At 37.3% G+C, this 21290-nt stretch overlaps 4 protein-coding genes across 7 annotated transcripts in view; 2 read left to right on the forward strand and 2 right to left on the reverse strand.

Annotated features, from left to right (window-relative positions):
* Positions 1-263: 263 nt before the first annotated feature.
* Positions 264-12797, reverse strand: LOC144451507 (L-rhamnose-binding lectin CSL3-like). The gene is made up of 4 exons (XM_078142374.1): positions 12582-12797; positions 10148-10336; positions 2293-2592; positions 264-1975 (listed from the first exon to the last, which is right to left on the reverse strand). The coding sequence occupies exons 1-4, from the start codon at positions 12643-12645 to the stop codon at positions 1884-1886; spliced, it is 645 nt and encodes a 214-aa protein (XP_077998500.1). The 5' UTR covers positions 12646-12797; the 3' UTR covers positions 264-1883.
* On the forward strand, positions 3235-7859 carry LOC144451608 (uncharacterized). Its single transcript, XM_078142497.1, has 5 exons — positions 3235-3686; positions 3829-3929; positions 4049-4254; positions 5204-5324; positions 7044-7859. The coding sequence occupies exons 1-5, from the start codon at positions 3596-3598 to the stop codon at positions 7488-7490; spliced, it is 966 nt and encodes a 321-aa protein (XP_077998623.1). The 5' UTR covers positions 3235-3595; the 3' UTR covers positions 7491-7859.
* A 271-nt stretch (positions 12798-13068) lies between the features above and the next one.
* Positions 13069-21290, forward strand: part of LOC144451100 (uncharacterized) — a 44159-nt gene continuing 35937 nt past the window's right edge. For all 4 annotated transcript variants that reach the window (XR_013482280.1, XR_013482279.1, XM_078141873.1 and 1 more), the window contains exons 1-2: positions 13069-13980; positions 20140-20454. Coding sequence is in view for 2 of the 4 variants with exons in the window: in XM_078141873.1 (XP_077997999.1) it covers positions 13468-13980; positions 20140-20454 (828 nt within the window). In the remaining 2 variants the exon portion in view is untranslated. The remainder of the gene's footprint in view (positions 13981-20139; positions 20455-21290) is intronic.
* Positions 14291-17945, reverse strand: LOC144451673 (integrase/recombinase xerD homolog). Its single transcript, XM_078142569.1, has 3 exons — positions 17846-17945; positions 17534-17707; positions 14291-15924 (listed from the first exon to the last, which is right to left on the reverse strand). Exons 1-3 carry the CDS (start codon positions 17943-17945, stop codon positions 14903-14905), a joined length of 1296 nt encoding a protein of 431 aa, XP_077998695.1. The 3' UTR covers positions 14291-14902.

A 21290-nucleotide genomic window follows, 5' to 3' on the forward strand; every position in this document is an offset into this window, starting at 1 on the left:
TCGAGAAGACTAAGAATTTAGTATCTTTTTCTTTAGGGTCGGAAACATATATTTTTTTTATTTGGCCTAATATGTACCACTTTATCATCACATGGAAGGCTTTTGTTTCCTCTTTAGAGCTACACTAGTATTATCAAAATGACATTAGATGTTATTCCCCAATATTTTTCGTTCAGCCAAGGAAAATACGAGAGACCTAAGGGGCCTTTATCAATACGAGTCGCTAGACGAGTAGTGACAACCTATGTGTCACGAGTATTTTCCCACTGATTAAAGAAAAATACTGGAGAATAACATAATTATACCAGCGCCAGTAATATCAAAGACAAATCGGGGAAATAATGGTAATTTTGAACGTTTTGATTCATATTTTGAACACAGCAGAACCAGTGACGTAGACACGCTTTGTCATGACGTAGAACGCGTATCTTTTTTGTTCAACTTAGCTCGAGCATGGTATACATGACGTTCTTGACCTAGATTTATCCAGCATATTTAAAAGTCACTCGCGGTATTCTACTTACTGAAGCACACCACTTGCAATTGACTGAACTCAAAGCTGGTATTTAGATATAACACCTAAACGGTCCGATGACGTAATTTTTATATACGTATCAAAAAATGTCGAGGAATTCATACAAAACAATTTACTGCTCTGACAAAACCAGACGCAATTTGTAATGTCATAGAAGGCATACATTATGCTAGAATACTCTAGCTTCTCTGACATGTGAGTATTTTCGAGTTTATAAACTCTTTTTGTGCCACTTTAAATGGCTTTTCAGGTTTCGAACCGAGAAATAGGAAACATGTTATTGTATGCTTTTTTCCACTCAACAACAACTTTTCTAGATGTAAGAAAAATGTTGCCACACAATAGGGAACTTGCAAACCCGCCATGTTGAATGTTGCATCATGGGAAATGTGATAATAAATACTAATCAATTAGTATTGTAAACAATGTTGATACATTGTTTGTAACCACAAATAATCAATTCATAGTCACCATGACTATTGTGGGAGGTTAATTTTATCAGTAGCTCCAGATTAGGTATTACAATAACCACAGATAATCCCATAGTCCTTTGCGTCTGAGCATGCTCAGTCTGGATTGCAAGTTCCCTATTGAATTACTCATAGATAGAGTAGACGAAAGCTTTAATAACAATATATTCATCAAATACTTCATTACAAGGAAAGTGAACAATAACCACGAATTTACAACATCTGGGAAATCATAAGGTTAAACGTTGCTCGCTCTTGCATATCTTATCTGACTATGGCGACTACAAAATAGCTCTGCCTTAAAAACATCTCTCACACACTTTAGGGATTAGGATTATGTTTTCTATTAAAATGAATGAAAAGTTGGTCTTTATTTTGTATTTTTGTTAATAAAAACATGTGACTGATTGGGACGGACAGCTAGACAGAGACAGACAGACAGACAGAAAGACAGACAGACAGACAGACAGACAGACAGACAGACAGACAGACAGACATCGATACAGTCATTTCACAGATTAATTACAACTTGAAACTTTGAAATTACAAAAAAAATGTAATCAAAATAAAACAGGCTGTTGATAAAGTGAAATATGCACAACACTGATCATGAGTACACCGCATACAGTTATTTTTAGAAGTGTACCCACTGTTTGACGGTACTGACTGGCGGTACCTTGGTCAAATATATTATTGCAGTAGGCCCCTAGTTAGTACTGCTGGATATCTTTGAATATAACGCTGTATGATAAAGTAAAAAAAACAACATATATACTGCGCCCTCTAACGTCAAGACAGCATATATTTTGCACATGCATGATATAGGAGCTCGGAGCTAAATTATATTAAGCACTCGGAGTGGTTATTTATCCGATACTCTAAACTCCGCTATAAGCTTGTAGATACATCCATACAACTGACACCATAGCAACGGTCCTCGCACCTGACAATACCATAGCTTTCGATGCCCCTGTGAAAGATAAGATGAAACAAACTTCAAAATTGTATATTTTTCTATCTATCCATTATAACTTTCATAGTTCAGTTGACTGTGATGTTTAAACAATATTACATTTTTAGGCAGATAGTATTGAACTTTTTCAATGATGTATAATTTAGGATTTTTATATTTATAGCAATGTATGGACGAACGCGGTCATTTAGAGTAACATACGACTGTGACTTGGGGTAAAACTTTCTCAACCTCTGTACATCAGGGAAGCGTCAAATCAGGGTGTGTTCTAAACAACAAACTAATCATATTGACTTTTGTCATACAACACTTACCTGGAACGGCACAGGTAAAGTCTACCTCCAAATATTTATAAGTCCCATAGCAAGGGTCACCAAACACCGCATTATTGACCACTGGGTGACAACTGTACTGTCCATCACATAGCTCGGTTATGATCTCAGTTGCGTTTCCAGCTGAACAGTTAGTGTTATTGTGAAGTTTCTCTTGACCGTAAGGATGTACGCATACTTCAGCGCTTTGGCGGCCGTACATGGCACTGACTACCGTCATCACGTGACTATTATCTGGGCAATGGAGAGTAGTGTTCTTGTTTTCACATATTATACCAACGTCTGTAACAGAACATATATGATCTATCAAATACACATGCTAAAGTATCGAGTTTCCCGCCAAACTCATTCAAATATGAGTTTGAGTTCAAGTTATGTTTAATGGGTTTTTTTTCTATATTTTGCCTTCAAATAGTAGATGCAAATGAATGTATGACAAAATAAAAGTTTGACAAATTGCTACAGTAGCTAGTGTAGAGTGACGGTAAAGCTCGAAACAGAAAGATTCGTTGTTGTGTACACAGGGGCGTGTAATATTTCATAGATTGTTGTTTTCTTAGAATGCCGTTTTCTTAGGAAAATATCGTACGAATCTTGCTGCTACAAATGTATCAATCTCTATACTACTAAGAAGTCTCTTCCCCTTACATGTAGGAATATATATTTAACTTCAAAAGATTGTTATATTTAGTCTGTAGACCTGGAAAACAACAATCTATGAAATATTACACGCCCCTGTGGTTGTGTATACTCAATTCTAAAGCCTCGTTTAACTACTAACAGCGCCAGTAACGACGATTCTTTCGGTTCATGTGAAATTAAACTCCCAAGACTTCTGCAGACCACCGTTTGTCTCTGTTACCAATACTCTCGCCGCCGTTGGGGGCTCTGCCTACGAGACCATCTCCAAGCGCTGAAAGAAAATGTCGGACGACGTCGACGAGATCGAGGAAAGGCCCGTGAAAAGAAGGAAACATATTACTTCGAGTGGAAGTTCGGAGGGTAGCAATTCAGGCTACGAATTTCGACTACCTCCGTTGATCACTTGCCCTTTCGGTGCGACGACAAGCAGTACTGGCAGTGGTTCAGACCGGGCTTCAGCGTCGAGTGGTGCGGCTGTTCGTGGTCCTTCGACTCGAAGGTGGGATGCATCTCACTACAGTCGATTGAATTTCAGTTTGCACGGTTTGGAAAGGGGCAAAATATACGGTAAAGAATATATGGACTAGTTTTTTTTGAAAACCTGACAGGAAATGTATTGGATATACTATTTGATCCCTCACCAATGTTAGAAGAACCCGTAGAATTAGCCCCATCAAGAATTGTACAGAAAGGAGCCATTGAGAATGAGATGTCAACAATGAAAGAGTGGATAGGTAATGTTCATTATGCAGTTATATACCTTTTTGTCATTGATGTATTCGCGCTTGCCTATGTAATTAGGTGTTAACGTGACGAAATACAGTACATATAATGCACAAATGTGTGATTATAATGTTATCTTATTGTCATTTGTAGAAAACGATCCAGTCCTAAAATATGTGAATGGCTTGTCTAGAGATGCTAAGGATGGATTCCAACTACACAAACCATTATCAACATATCTTGCGGCATTTAAAGTAAGTACCAAAAACATTATTTGTTCTTCTCTTTAGTAAGTTTTATTTGTTTGCATTTCCATTCATAAACAATACATATGTATTTGACAATATGTTTTCTGTTTCTGTTCCTATAACAGGAATTCTTGCAGAAATATACATCTGAGCACATTGAAAGAGGTGAATTATCAGAGAATGTTATAGATCATATACATGCGTTACTTGCAAGGATCTATGATTACTGTGCAAGAAATGACAGCGCTGGGACGAAACTTGATAAAACCATAGATGATATTATGAGAATTGCTATTTTACATCACAGATGGGGCACACACTACGATATTCTGTAAGTAACCATGAGTTTAGATGTGATGTATAACTATTATTTGGTTGCTAAGGATATTTGCATATATTTTTTTAATGTTTACTCACTTGCCTACCAGATTTTATTTGTCAAAAATGTACTTCCATTTGGTTATTGCTAAGGGCGTGGTTATGGTTGCTAGGGCGAATTTTGTCAAAATGTTACTAAAACCTCTGAAGAATAACACCTTTAGAAACATCTCACCAACTTTCAGCCTCACTGACCGAGAACTTTTTTTGGTCAAAAAACTTATTTCCCAAAAGTACTTGGTCAGTGAGACTTGGTGAGATGTTGCTTAAAGTGTAATACTGCAGATTTTCTTTAAAACATTTTTACACAATTGGCCCTAGCAACCATGACCACACCCTTAGCTATGACCAAATGGCAGGATATTTTTGTTAGATCACATCATCTGGCAGAAAAGCGAGTAAACATTCAAAAAATGTGTGCAAATTCCTCTAGCAACAATGACCACACCCATAGCAACAGCCAAAACAGTGGTGCATTTCACTAAGATAACAGGGATCAATAGACAATTGAATACACATTCAAAAATTATATGTAAATTTGTCTACATTGTCTACAAAAACAAATGAAAAAACGAGAGCTTGCCTAGCATTAATATATAATTTGATTTTACTGATTTAGAAGACACCTAAAACATTTTTTTATATATAAATAACGAAATTTTTGTGCCATGAATAACTGAATACATTCATCACATGCGTCACAATCTTTATCTACCGAAGCCACGCCACGTGTCTGGACATTTCTAATTTGTTTGTGGGAATGGCGCAAAGGCGCAGCCTTGGCAGAACACTGCACTAGTATAGTTATATTAAATCACCATTTATGCATTACTGAGTAAGCTTCATTTTCACTAGAATTGTATGTTATTCATCAGGAAAATCTACTCTTCATTAATTTCCAGTTTACGTTCAGCAACTAGAACACAATTTGAAGTCTGTGGAACAAAAGTGACATCAGACACTAATGTACTATTGTTATATGTTGATGAAAAGCATAAATCATTTCCAGTAATATTAAGTCAGGTATGTATTAACTATATATAAGTACCTATTTGAATATACACGGGTTATTCTGTGTTTGAAGTGATTCTGTTTCATTGCGTATTAATTACAAAATGTAATGGTTGCATTAAAATTTGCATATCGACCCAATATTGATGCCTCACCAATACACTTCACCAATTTAGGTTTACATGTATGTTGCCTACAGAACATACCAACAACATACATGTACATGTACCATGACAAACGGTGTTAGTGTTATTGATGTAGCAGTTGTGGAAATTTAGCTGTGCTCATGCTACCCATTTACTAAAGTCGTAAATGCAAAAGAAAAAGTTGAATTGCCCAAAAAAAATCAAAGTCTTTCTCTTAGTGGCAAATTAAAATTCTCAACAACCCAGAGTCAATAGCTTTTCCCCCAACTTTTCCTGTACACGTATGATAATTTCAGTGGCAGCCGATATGTTTCTTTTGACGTACAGAACTCTGAACTGTCGTTACGTAAGAGTTATGTATTGCAACTATAGGCCTGCTAGCAAGATGTAACAAAGTATCAAGTATCAAGGCATCACCAGCCATTGTAAGTTAGAAGTGGTTGCACTGTGTTGAAAGACCAATATACATGTACATGTACAGGCCATGTGGGAAACAGGCCTACCACCTAACAATGTACATGTACTATATTCCCAAGCATTGGTAGAAGTAATGTTATGGGGTTTAATAGTCAGTAGAAGTATGTTTTTTAGCACAACTGATCCTAATGTTCAGTAGTGCTATGGGCATCAAGCGGTGTGTGTGTGTGTGTGTGTGTGTGTGTGTGTGTGTGTGTGTGTGTGTGTGTGTGTGTGTGTGTGTGGACGACTTAAACTCAAAAACTGCCAACCCTATTGCCTTGGTATTTGGTGGAGACATTACTTGTGGTGTCTAGTTGGGAAACTGTTCACAGCTGGCATCACAGGTACATATATGTGATTTGGGTAAAAAATGAGATATTTGGTAAAAAGCCTAAACTCCAAAACCACTGGCCAGATTGGTCTGAAATTTTGTGTGAATATTTTTTGTGTGGTGTAAATTAAGATTTGTTCATGACATGATGATTCCATCAGTAATATGCAAATTAGGGTTAAAAATGCATCTTTTTGTCAAAAATCTTTTTTTCCAAAACTGCTCGGGTATATAGATGAAGAAATATTAAGCATATATTGAGTGATACATAAATTAGGTGTACAAATGTGAGTTTGGGTCAAAAAAGTTACGTCTCAAAAAGTCTCGGTCAATGAGACTGAAACTTGGTGAGATGTTTCTAGAAGTGTTATTTTGCAGATTTTGTTCTAATCAAGCAACCATGCCCATGCTCATAGCAACAGCCAAATGGCAGTGTTTTCTACAAAGATAACAACAGGAATTTTAGAAAAGTGAACAAACATTCAAAAAATGTATGAACCTAGCAACAATATCATGCCCATAGCAACAGCCAAGTGATCCTGTATATTACAAATGTTCTGCAATTTACTATTTGGCTATGTCAGGCTGTAACTTGTCGCTGATTACTTTTTGTAGGAGTTGCTTGCAAAAGTAATGTGAATTTGCATAATTAATGACTTTGGAGGTGCACTGTGCAAGTTGTCTATTGCACTAAATAATAAGTAGTGCATCAAAATCTCATACCGTGACAGTGAATACTTCCATATTATTTCTTAAACATTTCTCTGACTGATGATTCTTGTTTATTTTATGTAGAACAAAACTGGTAATCAAAATAAAGAATATACTGCACCAGTTCATCGTAAGAAGAAAATACATATGGAACATAAGAACATTGCCCAGGTCATTGGCCAGTCACTCAGTGTTGGAGACGAATCTCCTTTTGAAACGGATGATTATAAGATTGTGTACCATATTTCTCTTATGAGCTTATCCGAGCTTGTTATCAACCGTACACACTTGGCAAAAAGCACCCTTACAGAAATGAAAGCAGGATGTGTCCCAACTAAAAAGAAGCCTTTGCCGTCATATGTGTTAGAGAAGCTCTTTTTCATTGGCGCGAATCCCATCATCATATTCAATTCCTTGTACATGCCAATTTTCACGCTGATGAAAGCTTTTTTCATAATGTATAACCCTGCTGAATGTGATAAAGAAATATCAAAACCCTCTTTTAAGGAAGCTAGTTTAAAGAATTTCTAGAAGAGCAAGAACAAGTAGCACCCTGGGTGATGTGACCCTTGCATTAACTTGCAATAATGCCTTTCCTTTCGACACGAATGTCTTGGTTGCAATCTGAGTTTTGCACATGCTTGGATGGGTTCCATTATTCCGATGATGTCATTATGCTAATTACCTAACTAAAAACCATCAACCAATGAGTTACACCCTATTTTACACCAATGAAATACTGTTTTAATGAGAAATTCTGTATGTCTTAAAATTTACAGTTCTTATGGAAAATTGCACAAATTAAATTCATCTCTTTTTTTGCCAAATTATGACTAACAATAGAATTATTATAAAAGAAATTTATTGTATGGTGTATTTGGATGAACAGATGCAAGTTGCATGGGAACTTATTGATTTCTTATAGTTCATGTTGCACATTAATCCCATCTGCACATGTGAATAAAAATATTTTATACTGTGGATATATTTTTATTGACTCGATATCTACCATTTTTTTCTATGTTTCACATCAATAGCTTGAGCAAGTTAGCTAACCCAGTGTTTTCAATCTCAGTAGAATCCTGAAAAAAGAGAGACTACTGTCGACATGTCTGAGTCTGGAAGACAAATGTGGGGGACTTATAAATATTTTAATGATGGTCAACATCCAATGGAACTTGATTCTCACAAAAGTCACATTACACAGCGATAAATCAAGCTAATTATTGACCATATGGCCACTTTAAGGCTAAAATAAAACATTTTGTGTTGCGTATCTGTACATAACACATGTATGTGTTTGTAGATGTATGAAAATTGTCAAATCGTGTAACTAAAATTTAAGTGTGGCTTTACACGAGCAACACACTCTACAATAAAAAAATACTGCCAATGGCGTTGTAGCACAACTGTACAGTTTTTAAAAATGTTTATCCATATGCTAGTCCATGCTAACAATAGGTGTTCTTTTGCTGAATGACTATCCAGTTGCCTATCCAACCATGCTGCTATCTTTGCGATATATGCGATCATTTGACTGTTGCTATGGGCGTGGTCATGTTGCTAGATATATTTGCGTACATTTTTGTATGTTTTTGTTCACTTGTGTATGAATTCCTGATATTATCTTTGCAATATACGTGATTATTTGGCTGTTGCTATGGGCGTGGTCTGGTTGCTAGGCATATTTGCATACATTTTTAAATGTTAATTGTCTATTAATCCCTGTCATCTTGCCAATATATGTGATAATTTGGCTGTTGCTATGGGTGTGGTCTTGTTGCTAGGCACATTTGCATACATTTTTTGAATGTTTATTCATTTGTCTTTCTATTCCTGTGATCTTTGCAATATACATGATTATTTGGCTGTTGCTATGGACATGGTCTTGTTGCTAGGCAAATTTACATACATCTTTTGAATGTTTATTCAATTGTCTATTAATCCCTGTTATCTTTGTGAAATACACGACCGTTTGGCTGTTGCTATCGGCGTGGTCATGGTTGCTAAGGATATTTGCATACATTTTTTGAATGTTTACTCACTTGCTTACCAGATGATGTTGTTATTTGACCAAAATATACTGCCATTTGGTTGTTGCTAAGGGCGTGGTCATGGTTTCTCGGGCCAAATCTGTCAAAATGTTTTGAAAAACATCTGCAGAATAACACTTTCAGAATTAGAAACATCTCACCAAGTTTCAGACTCATTGACCAAGTACATTTTGAGATATAAGTTTTTGACCAAAAATGAACATTTTTAAACCTAATTTGCATATCACTCATAGAATCATTGTATGTTTAATATTTCTTCATCCATACCCCTAGATGCATTCCCATTAAATTTCAGCCCAATGTGCTCAGTGGTTTTGGAATTATAGATTTTTGACCAAAAAGACACATTTTTAGCCCTAATTTGCATATCACTGATGGGGCCATCATGTCATGAACAATGCTTATTATAAACACCCTGAAGAATGTTTCACCCAAATTTCAGCCCAATCTGCCCAGTGGTTTTTTGACCAAAAATCACAAACCAGTGGTAAGATCATTTTGATTTGAACAATTTCCCAACTAGACACCCAAGGTAATGGACCCACCAAATATGACAATCGGTTCGGTGGTTTGTGACTTTAAGTTGTTTACACACAGACAGACAGACAGACAGACAGACGCCAGGCTAACAACTAACCTACAACAGGGCGCCCTCTACATCGACATCTTGCTATTATTACTACATTTTATTGATTGGGTCAACAAATGTATATTTCTTATATTACCACTGCTACAGTTTATCGTATAGCATCACGTGACAGAAATCTTACCATTCTGCCTACATTTTCTTGGCGCAAGCTTCCCATTTGTCGTTTCGGTGATCCACCCTGCTCTGAAAATATTTCAATTGCACTCATATTTGGCTTGATAAAACCAAGATTCGTATCGTGCTAGACGCCGTTTGTTTCAGGTTAACTGATATGCTTTGTATATCTCAATTGACGCACAGAATTAATAACAACTGTTTTGTTCGTTTTCATCCACAAACAGGCTTTGCGTGTTCACTTTCTGCTCGAGAAAATGGTGGGGAGTTGAATGGTTAGTATTAGTTTCGATTATTGGGATTGACAGTTGCTTATTTTTTATCAATGTCACCTTTCTCAATTTCAACTAAAAGAAAGAAAATCTGCTTACCCAATTCACAATGTACTTCCTTTCCACCGTCTTTATCATAGAATTTAGCCACGCATCCACCACAGTAGTCAGGGCGACATTCTGCCCCGGGGTCAGCAGTGCAAACAGCGGCCTCAACGTCACAAGGACTCACAGTACAGTTCACAAAAGGCAACCCAGGAGGACAGTCAGGTTCCTCGAGAACGATTCCTAAAGTGAAAGTAAGACAATTTGTTTTCGATTCATCAAAAATAACAAAGTGGAAAATGTAGAATGTAATATATCAGTCAACATAACGACGGGTATGTGTCAATATGTAATGTCTCGCTATCGATATCCAATCATATTGTTTTTTTATATGTATTAACACGCACGTCATATATACTCATCCGTATTGCTAGATCTCTGCATAATATCTCTATATATTTGCGTGTATATGTGCGTATGTACGTGTGTGGGTGTGCGTGTGTGTGTGTGCGCGCGTGTGTATGTGCGTGTTCGCGTTTGCAAATGTATGTGTGTGTGTGCGTGTGCATGTGCGTGTGTATATGTATGTGTGTATGTATGTGTGCGTGTGTATATGTGTGTGTGTGTGTATGTATGCAATTTATGTGTACATATATACACCACATACATTTATAACTATTAGATAGTATGTACTACACACACGTTGACGTCCATATTTACATAACTATAAACTTAGTCTACCCGGTACCAGTGTGATTTTGTTAATGTTTGATTGACTTACACTTCCTCGTTTATCTTATTTTCCTAAAATGAGTTAATATATGCAGGATCAAAACAATCACGTAAAGTCGGAGCATTGATCTAACAGGTGTCTGGAACCTTAACTTACAACCCGTAACACCCAAGTGAAGAGATTCCACTATGTGCCTCTATCGTTTATAGCATTCTTATCAAGTGTAAAAGTTTTACCACTTTAGTATTTCTATTACTTTTAAGCTAAATGCATGGTGACTGAAATGTAATCATTCTATAAACATTGTTACCGGTGCAAAGCAAGTAAATAGTCAATGACAGTAGAATAGACATAAATTTATCATAGAACACCGTCTAGATATCATGAAGAGCTTAGACCTGCACTAGCTGCAACTCAGACATTTGTTCAAATTAAAAAAAATTTTCATCAATTAACCATCGACAGACACCAACTTTGTCTCTCCCCTCTCCCTTTCTTCTGCAGAACATTACTGTATTAAATTCGGTTCTAGCACATTTCTGGGATAAATTTACTCTTTGGAGGCTAAATTTAGTCATTTCTCAAGCTTATGCATTACATATGTGAACCTCAAGCAATATACATGTCAGAAAACACTTGGTTCCGGTTACCCGACATCCACCTCGGTTTTCACTTCCGACCCTAAACCTTTTTTTTTTTACATATTCGAGAATAAACTAATAACTTCGCAAAAATTGTGAAGTCTCACGAGAAATGTACATGTAGTGGATGCAGAAACCGACATCAACTTAGAAAGACAATATAAAACTGTTCATCCAAATCTGTAATGGCTGTACATCTGATAGGAAGAAGTAAACAACACAGAGACCATTTGGAAAACAATGGAAAACCTGAACTAGACACTCACATATGAAAAAAATATATAATAAAATAAGTAAATCTACCTACCCCACTTATTCTAAAAATGAGCGTAGTTGGAACCTCACATTTTTTTTATTTAGGCCATAGCGTCGAGAAAATTACAAATAGAATGTGGTCAATAACAGAACTGCAACAGGTCAAAGTTCAACGTGTACATGAGCCTGTCGGTGCCAGTGAACGGATAATAAGCTTAAGTATGTAACAGAATAAGCGATTTCGTGAATAATTACATTAGAATTCATAAATCTAGAATTCAGAAATCTATATTAAAATTCAGAAATCTATATTAGAATTCAGATACTACACCACTAGAACTAGTAACATTGATATTTTATCAAACAATCGGCCTCAAAATTATTTCAGTTACGATTGCCGACTTGTTGCAGTGTACTGGCAAAACTTAATGCGGGTAAGGGAGTGGAACAAGGGAAAGGGTTGCAGAGAAAATGAAACCGCTGAGGAGGGTTTTTATGCATTAATTAATCTGCTACTTGGTGAATGGGTACTGGTGTGTATTAAAATAAGCTCTTTTGTAGTCAATTTTCGTTTCATTATGCCTGATGCATAAGTGAAGTGTTTTACCTGCTTAAAATGGCCGACACTACAATATCGTATGAGAAATATTAACGATTAATGTGACTGTGTACTTCTAGGTTCAAGTATGGGACATGTCATTTAACTAACATTTCTGTTCTGTTTGTTGTTCTATACGGTAGCTTTCTATACGGTGACATGCTAAAGACATGAAAATCCTGACAACCTTCCATTGTTCGTTAACATATTATACACGCGTACATATAATATTTTGACTCTTATTAAATCTTGATTATTTACCTGAGCAAGTTCCGATAAAAAAACATGCAAATACTGCAATCTGTGGCCAGGTAGTCCACGCCATAATTTACGAGTACTGCGAATTTGACAGCGGATAAGTCTGTGATGTGTGTAAGGCCACCTCAGGTTACTGGTAGTACTGCTGAAATGGAAGTAAACGCTTTGTGCGACGCTTTTGTCTAGCTGTCACCGAGACTCGAGCTTCCGAGAAGCCGGGCTGACATCTGCTATCAGCCACAGTAGATTCTGAATTAAATTTCTATATGTATATATCGATTGGCGGGAAATAACCGACGCCACTTTTGTTAAATTCACAAAGTCAAGTAAATATTATTTGTTTATGTGTGTTTTCGATTTATATGAGAGATTTTTTTCGATAGCTTTCGGTTTTTTTAGATAGCTTTCGTTTTGTTTGATTGCGTTTCGATGAAAACGTAGTGTATTCATAGAAATGGGGCGTTTCATGAAAACATGTGTACTACGTAACTGAACTGCACGTTAACGTTTTCGACGGAAAACAAGTACTGTATTGGAAATACGAGGCGATCATGAAGAGAAAGCAGGCAATTATCGTCATCACTGTTGACCGGGGATTAGATCCCTACACCCGTCTGTAGTATTACGTGTATTTTTGTTCAGCAAGCTATCAAGTTCGCTATGATGGCGGAAACCTAGTCCCGTTCTAGCGTGAAAAAAACAACAAATTAACCGACCCAGAAGTAGTCTTTTTGTCAAGTACTGGGAAAGGTGTACTTTTATAAAGGAGAGCTACCACTGAACGTAGTGAGTGAGGAAGGAAAACTGACTGTTGCTTTGTTGTTTATTTATCTCCGGCTTCGTTGCGAGCCAAATTAGATCAACCGTTACCAGAGGATCTGTACGAACAATGTTACAGTACTCTGCCGAAGCGCAAAATTCAAGCAATACTACGAACAACTCTGGACACAGTGTTTTAACTGAAAATTGCCGCCCAAACTGGTCGGAGTCAGTATGTATGTTTGCCAACATATGTGGCTTCGTCAGTACGGCGATATGGTTCGTTGTATTGTTTCCACAACTCGTCAAGAATTGGCGCCGAAAATCCGTCGTCGGACTAAGTATTCTGTGGGCAACAGCAAACTTCACCGCTTCTCTCATCGGTCTGTTTTTCGTTTTTCGCATTGGTGAATTACCGCTGTACATCAAGATATCGGCAGTTTACATGCCGACATTGGAATGTGCGATATTAGTTCAGTTTTTGATGTATGGATCTCACTACTCTAGTAAAGCAAAATGGATATATTTAGTGACATGTTTTGTGCTATGGGCCGCCATTATACTTGTTGAAGTTATCACAGATGTATATGAAGAGATGCAGTGGGGCGCCATTGTGTTGTGGTCGATTGAAACCTTTCCTCAGGTAGGTGAAAGGTCACGATATGAAGCCGTGATATCAATAGATTCCATCATTCCATCGACTTGTCATGTCATGCCACACGACTGAATGTGTCAACACGTGATGTATAAGCTATTGTTACTAACGCTCGTAGACCAGCTGTACAATGAATAACCTCCATAAGGACAAACAGCAATATGTCATTTATATGTGTGAGTTTTGTACATGTTGTGCCTGTACATGCCAACTATGGTACAAGTGTCTAGGTTTTGGACCATCTCCGGGCCTTAAATACATTTACCAAAACAAACATATATACAGTGTGTGGCTACGCTGCCAGGTCATTGAACTTTATTCACAAACATAGAATAAATGTTACAGTGCTGTAGAAAAGAGTTGACAACAAAATTAATATCTCCTGCAGGAACCTCGCCCTAAAAACCAGAGGTTAAAAACCTTTTCACGTATGGAAAGGAAAAAGCTCTGGAAAAGCGTTTGATTACCTGCTCCAGAAAATCTTTCACTTAAATTAATGATACATCAAACATCAAGATAAATCTAACAGTATACAAAATGGCTACAATTTAGTGTAAACATCCACTACTAGGCAAATATAGTTTTATAGAAAACAAAATACAAATATTGCATAAAAATTTACATGTGTCAATGACCAAGGTAACGTGTAGACTGAACATACCCAAACTTTACTGTCAATCAAACACACGTGATATGCCATCACAGCGCCCTCACAATACACCAAAACAATAATTTCTCCCTATACGATGTAACTTGAGAAATTACAAGTTTTGGACCATCTCCGGGCCTTAAATACATTTACCAAAACAAACATATATACAGTGTGTGGCTACGCTGCCAGGTCATTGAACTTTATTCACAAACATAGACAAGCAAACAGAAGGGGAGAAAAAGTGGGTGATTTCATAGACTATACCCCTAAACACTTGGTTACAGATAAACACTCAGAAATGGTATCATGAATGTAGCCATCTTTGGCCGTTGATGAACGCCACCTACCGTGCTGCATCAGCTGGCGAGATGAAATTCCTGCCTGAGCAGCTGTTGTAGCACCCCCACTACGAAAGGAATAGGTTCCAAATACTGAAACATCATCAACTACTAAACTCAATTTCTGTTTAACTAATTCTCTAACTCTAGTGTAACTGAGATGCTTATCCTTATGAATCAAAGAAACTGAGTGTTTTGAAACAAACAATGGTCTAAAAATAAATTGATGTGACTCACTTGAAATGCCTGCAAGTGTAAGATATCGCTCAAGGTAAGCTACAGGACAAGTGGTTTTACCCGACCTAGAAATGTGTATGACATTCCCCTTACTATATTGGTCATTCTTACTTTTCTGAATGACTATAGAAACATGACTGTCAAAAAATGAAACATGTGACCTCTTAATATTAACTACATCACTAAATCTGAGAAAACCAGCGAAAGCTATTAACATCAAACAAATGTCTCTCACGTCCTTAAGTGAACTCGAGTCCTTAAAGTGTTCAACAAGTTCAGAAATAACTTCTGTGGTAACTGGCTGTTTTTTGATTACTGGCCTACCAAGCAGACGTCTCGCTGACTCGACCAAGTTCTTGACAAAAGGATGTTCCGTAGGTGACGGTAAACCTGCGATTTGATGAGCCCACTGAATGCTATAAAATGCTGACTCAACAGTTTGTTTGGTACTTCCTGCTGTAAGAGACCCCTGAATCAGATGTGTCAGATACAGTGAAACGTGGCTGGGCTCCGCTGGGATAGCTGTCAAGTTATGATCGGAAGCAAACCGTGACCATTTGCTAAATGCATTTGAATAAGCTAACGTTGTTGAGTCTGCTCGTGAGGCCATGGAAAAACTTGGAAGATACTTGGCTAACTGTAGCAGCGTTGGATCTTCAACCTTGTCAAACTCTGCCCAAATGCCAGTATGGAAAATGCCACTACCTGTGAAATAAAATTCATACAAAAGACAAATTGAACTGTTGAATACCATTAAACATCATAATTCTATAGAAAAACTTCATTGGTTTTCCTTGACCAAATGTCAATACATCCATACCATGCCATTATTGGCTATGTAAATGACTACTATGGACAACATATACTTCCTGTTGTCGCTAGAGCCAACATTAGGAAACACAGCTGGGGCACTCCCCAGACTGTGATAAACAGAAACCATCTCTGTTTGCTCTAGGTGCAGATTCAAAATCTAGCCACAGGGCCAACACCCTGAAATTTAGGATTCTACCTCCAAAAACAGAGTTCCTTGCCTTTCCAGTCAGGAACAGCACAGGGTCATTACTTGGTAAATCTACCCAGTCATGCACAAATTCTGACAAATGTACCCCGTCAGGGCAAATTAATGGCCAATAATAGGCAGATTTCCAAACAGGCAGTATTAGAGCACCTTTGCCTGAACAGAGTTGTAGATGTCTAATTGTCCTCCCAATAAGATAAGTTGGGGGCAATAACCAGTTGATATCAGTCCCCCAATTCTGAGTAAAAGCATCCATTGCTGAAGAATTTGGACACCAAAATCTAGAGTTAAAAACAGTACATTTTGCATTGTAAGATGATGCAAACCTATCCACAGAAAATGGCCCCCAGAGAACGTTCAGCTGATTAAAATAATTCATATTGAGTGACCAATCATCAGTGTCTACTAACTTACTGATATAGTCTGCTTTCTCATTAGCTGACCTTGGAATCCATTCAGGATCTACAGATATTCCAGATTGGATGCAGATTGCAAATATACTCAATGCAATGTCTTGCAACATGGGTTTTCTACTGCCCCGGTTAATTATGCTTACCACATTCTGATTATCTGTAAACCACTTTACAGATTGACCCTTTATAATATCTGCAATACTATATAGTACTCTATGTACGGCTTCCAATTCACGCCAAGTAGAACTCTGGCTTGCTTCAAACTGATCCCAATTACCATGCACAATGTCCTTATCATGTTGAACGATGTATCCACCAAAAGCCTTACCTGAGGCATCAGAGTATGCTACTTTATTGGCTTTTGAACTATTCCATATTGGTCTGCCATTCAACTTACTAATATTGTCTTTCCAAAAGACCAATTCATCCCTTGCCTGTTGTGTTAACACAACAAAGCTATTCCAAGAACTCCTAGTATTCATAGCATAATATAAGTGACGAGTCATAAGCAAGACCACATTACCTACTCCTGATCTCATAGAGATTATTTGCCCGACAATGTGTGCTATCCTACGTACTGCGATTGGCTTGGACAGAGTGTGAATAAGCGATTTCCCATTTCTCCAATAGTCCAATAAATTCTGGATAGAAGCTAACAAACGAACAATCCTGTCAGTAGTGACTGAAATCTCACCTTTGCACATATCGATGTCATTGCCAAGCCATGTTATTCTAGGCACTGGCTCCCATTGGCATTTTTGCTCACTGGTAACAAACCCAAACTTGGACAGATCAGACTTAACCTCTCTGGAAATTTGAGAAGCTTTGTCCAGTGATCTGCCCGCCCCCAGACCGTCGTCAATATAGATGACCATTGACTTACCTTCCCCTCGCCATTTAGCAACAACTGGTCGGAGCAATTTAGTGAAAATGTAAGGCCCCGTAGAAAGCCCAAATGGTAAAACACAAAAAATAAAAAATCTCCTACCTTCTGGAAATTCCCATGAAAAACCTAGAAATTTCCTATGCTGTGGGAAAATCTCCACGTGATGATATCCTGATTTCAAATCGAAATTAAATAGAAAATCCCCAGGCTTGATCAATTCTTTTGCCACTCTTAAATCCTCGCACTTGAATCTATTTTTAAACAAGTGTAGATTTACCAACCGTAAATCGAGTATAAGCCTACTCTTACCTGCTTTATTAATCGAGACCGACAAGGGGTTACAGACATATGGCCTGTCTTTCACTTCTTCTATTGCCCCCGTTTCTAATAAATCTCGAATAGCCCCCATTACAAAGGTTTTATTTGCCAATGCTGAGGCATTATTAAACTTGAACATGGGAGGTGGCAGTGATAACAACGGCAATTTGTAACCAAATTCAATCAACTCCACTATGGGTTTGGGCGCGTGTTCCCGCCAAAAATCGATACAACGTAGCAAATTTCCCCTGACACGAACCGGGGTTGCCTTTACAGAAATATCAGGATTTGATGCAATAATTGGAATTAAATCATCAACAAAGACATCAGAATCCAAATCGGAAAAATTACCTTCCCCATAAGACGAAAATTCCACTTCCCCATTAGAAACTTCGAAAATATGGGAAGGAATTATACTTAACTTTTGTAGTCATGCATTCCCGCCAACATTTGAGTTGGCGCCTACACTAGCAGTTGCTGTATATCTGCATTCAGATCGAAAGTGCCCAGCTTTTCCGCATGAAAAGCAAACTCCGGGTCTTGGGCCACCACCAGGGCGTTGTCCTCCACTTCTTGATACACTACTAATACTATCCTGTTGGGTATTTCCGCCTATGGACTTATTAAAGTTTTGGCCAGGGCGAAATTGTGTTTTCTTCTTCTTATCCTTCTGTTTTCTGCTGGCTCGCATCTCCGCCTTCCATATACGTTTCTCGTCGTCACTATCGTCGGCAAGTTCGTGAGCCTGATATTCTAGAGCTGTCCCCCATCCAAATTCGGACCCGTCCGCCAGAAGAATTAGTTTTTGACGTTGATCAATAATTTCGATACCTTCGTCGAGCTTCTTTTTGGCGTCATCTAGTTTCTTGAAATCGATATTTGATTTGGCTTCTTGCAGACCGTCTCTGACTTTCATATTGTGTTTAAACTGATCTTCGTTGGCCTTTCTTTTGAACTTTGGTGCCTCCGAGTATTTCACCCTTTTGATTTCGGTCAACTGCTCCCTGTTCGCAGCCTCCTGGGTTGTTTGTAACTCCCGCTTCATCAAAGACATCTTGTCAGTCACGAGTTGGTTAATCGAAGTCAGCAATTGGTTGTTGTTTGCCTGGATAATCTGATGTAGATCCAGTGTAGAGTTGTTAGTAGCCTCAGCAGGCTGCCTGGTTTCCGATTCGGCCATGTTTAGGTCCCAAAATAGCAAGAACGTGCAGAAAAGGTTGAAAATTGTACGGCATAAAAATTTACATGTGTCAATGACCAAGGTAATGTGTAGACTGAACATACCCAAACTTTACTGTCAATCAAACACACGTGATATGCCATCACAGCGCCCTCACAATACACCAAAACAATAATTTCTCCCTATACGATGTAACTTGAGAAATTACAATTACTTCAGCTGCACTGGCTGCAACTGCAAGGATATTTAAATGTTTTGTAAGGGAGAACCATTTGATTTCGGGGGGGGGGGGACTCGAAGGAAGTGGTTGTGACAGGAAAATTTTTTTCCAATCACTGACAGCATTTTTTTCTATTGTCAGTCCTGCATCAAATTATTTTTTCCATATGCAGAAGCAATGCAAATTTTTTTCTCGCGGTTATTGGTAGCACATCGCAAAACAATTATTTTTTTTTTTTTGCTTTTGTCTGTTGGAACAATTTTTTTCTCAAACCATTACGGGATCAAATGATTTTTTTCTCCTTCACCTGCCGACACCCCCCCCCCCCACCTCAGAAATCAAATGGTTCTCCCCTTAGGTACAATCGTACACGTACACCGTGAGCAGTATCGCATTACATTACCCGTGAGCAAACATATTTTGTAGAGTGTACTTTGTATTATCAAATCAAATCAAATTGATTTTTTAGTCTGCACCCAAAAACCAGCGCCCTCAACGGGGATCTCGATTTAACTGTTTCTGTACTGCTTATGGATAATATCAACCACTGATTAAATGTGCAATATCTAAATATTGTTATTTTAACAATTTGCAGTGAATATATTGCGATTGTCTGATCAAAAAATGACTCAAGTTTAAAATAGTACAGTTTTGTGCTGTGAGCTTTCGCTCAAGATTTAACTTGCCATTACACTGCCTACAGATAATGTTGACTACCGTGTTATCAGACACAATGTCTTTTTGTAATTGACCAATTTCTGGTTATTTGATGACAAAATGTCCCAGTTGCAGATAGATAGAACAAGTTTGATAACTACTAACTTTCTTCCTTGTCTATGGTTCTCTATATATTCGTAAGTTTGTCTATTCTTTTGTTTACGTCAGGTTATTCTGAATATGCAGAGAGTGTCCACAAGTGGGCAGTCGTCAAAATCTGTATGCCTGGCATTGTTTGGGAAAACAACCGACTTCTTGTCTACCTACCTTTTGGTTCTGCCAATTCAGTCTGTCATTATGATATACTTTTCAAGTACAATGGCCTACATAAATGGCATCCAAGTGTTCTGGTATTGGAGAAACCGAAATCTTGCAACTCCAGAGTTGCCACATAGCAATGTGGTTGTTGAAGGACCCAACCAAGTACATCCAAATGATGATGATGATGAACAGAACTACACAAAGTTATCCAATGAAGACGTGGTATGTATTATGTTTTACAGATAGGCCAAAAAAAGAGAAAAGAATTGTTTCTGGTCAAGACATTTTGTCTAAAATGGTGCGACGACGCAATTTTGTATATATATATATATATATATATATATATATATATATATAAAATATATATACAAAATACAAAAATATATACAAAATATATATACACATATACACGTATATATATATACAAAATATATATACACATATACACACATATATATATATATATATACAAAATATATATACACATATACACGTGTATATATATATATATATATATATATATATATCTCCTGACGAGTGATTTACTCACGAAACAGGCTTGTAGAGACGAAAAACCCGACTTGATTTTCTTCTACCCTCAACATATACTCCGCTCTGCGTGCAGACGTATCGAGCACTGTACTACGGACAAATCTTACCACTGACTTCCTATATATATATATATATATATATATATATATATATATATATATATATATATATATATATATATATATATATATATATATATATATGTGTGAGTAAATGAAAATCTCACGAACTCATGAATAACTCATATTGTGTATGTTTGCGTATGTGCTATGTTTATTCAAATTATTGTGTATGTTTGTTGGTTTGTTTGTAACACGGTTTCTGGATTCCATGTGCTTGTGTTACTACTTCAAACTTACGGGCCCGTTTTATTCAACCTGCGCATTTAAATTTCGAAAATAAAAACCTTTGGTGAACGTGCCAATGTAGGCAAGAAGTTGCAAATATGTTTTAGGCAGAATCACAGTTGAAATCTTTTGCCAACGATCAACGATTTAAAGTAATAT

This window comes from Glandiceps talaboti, chromosome 21 (genome assembly GCF_964340395.1).
Source record: "Glandiceps talaboti chromosome 21, keGlaTala1.1, whole genome shotgun sequence".
Taxonomy (NCBI): domain Eukaryota; kingdom Metazoa; phylum Hemichordata; class Enteropneusta; family Spengelidae; genus Glandiceps; species Glandiceps talaboti.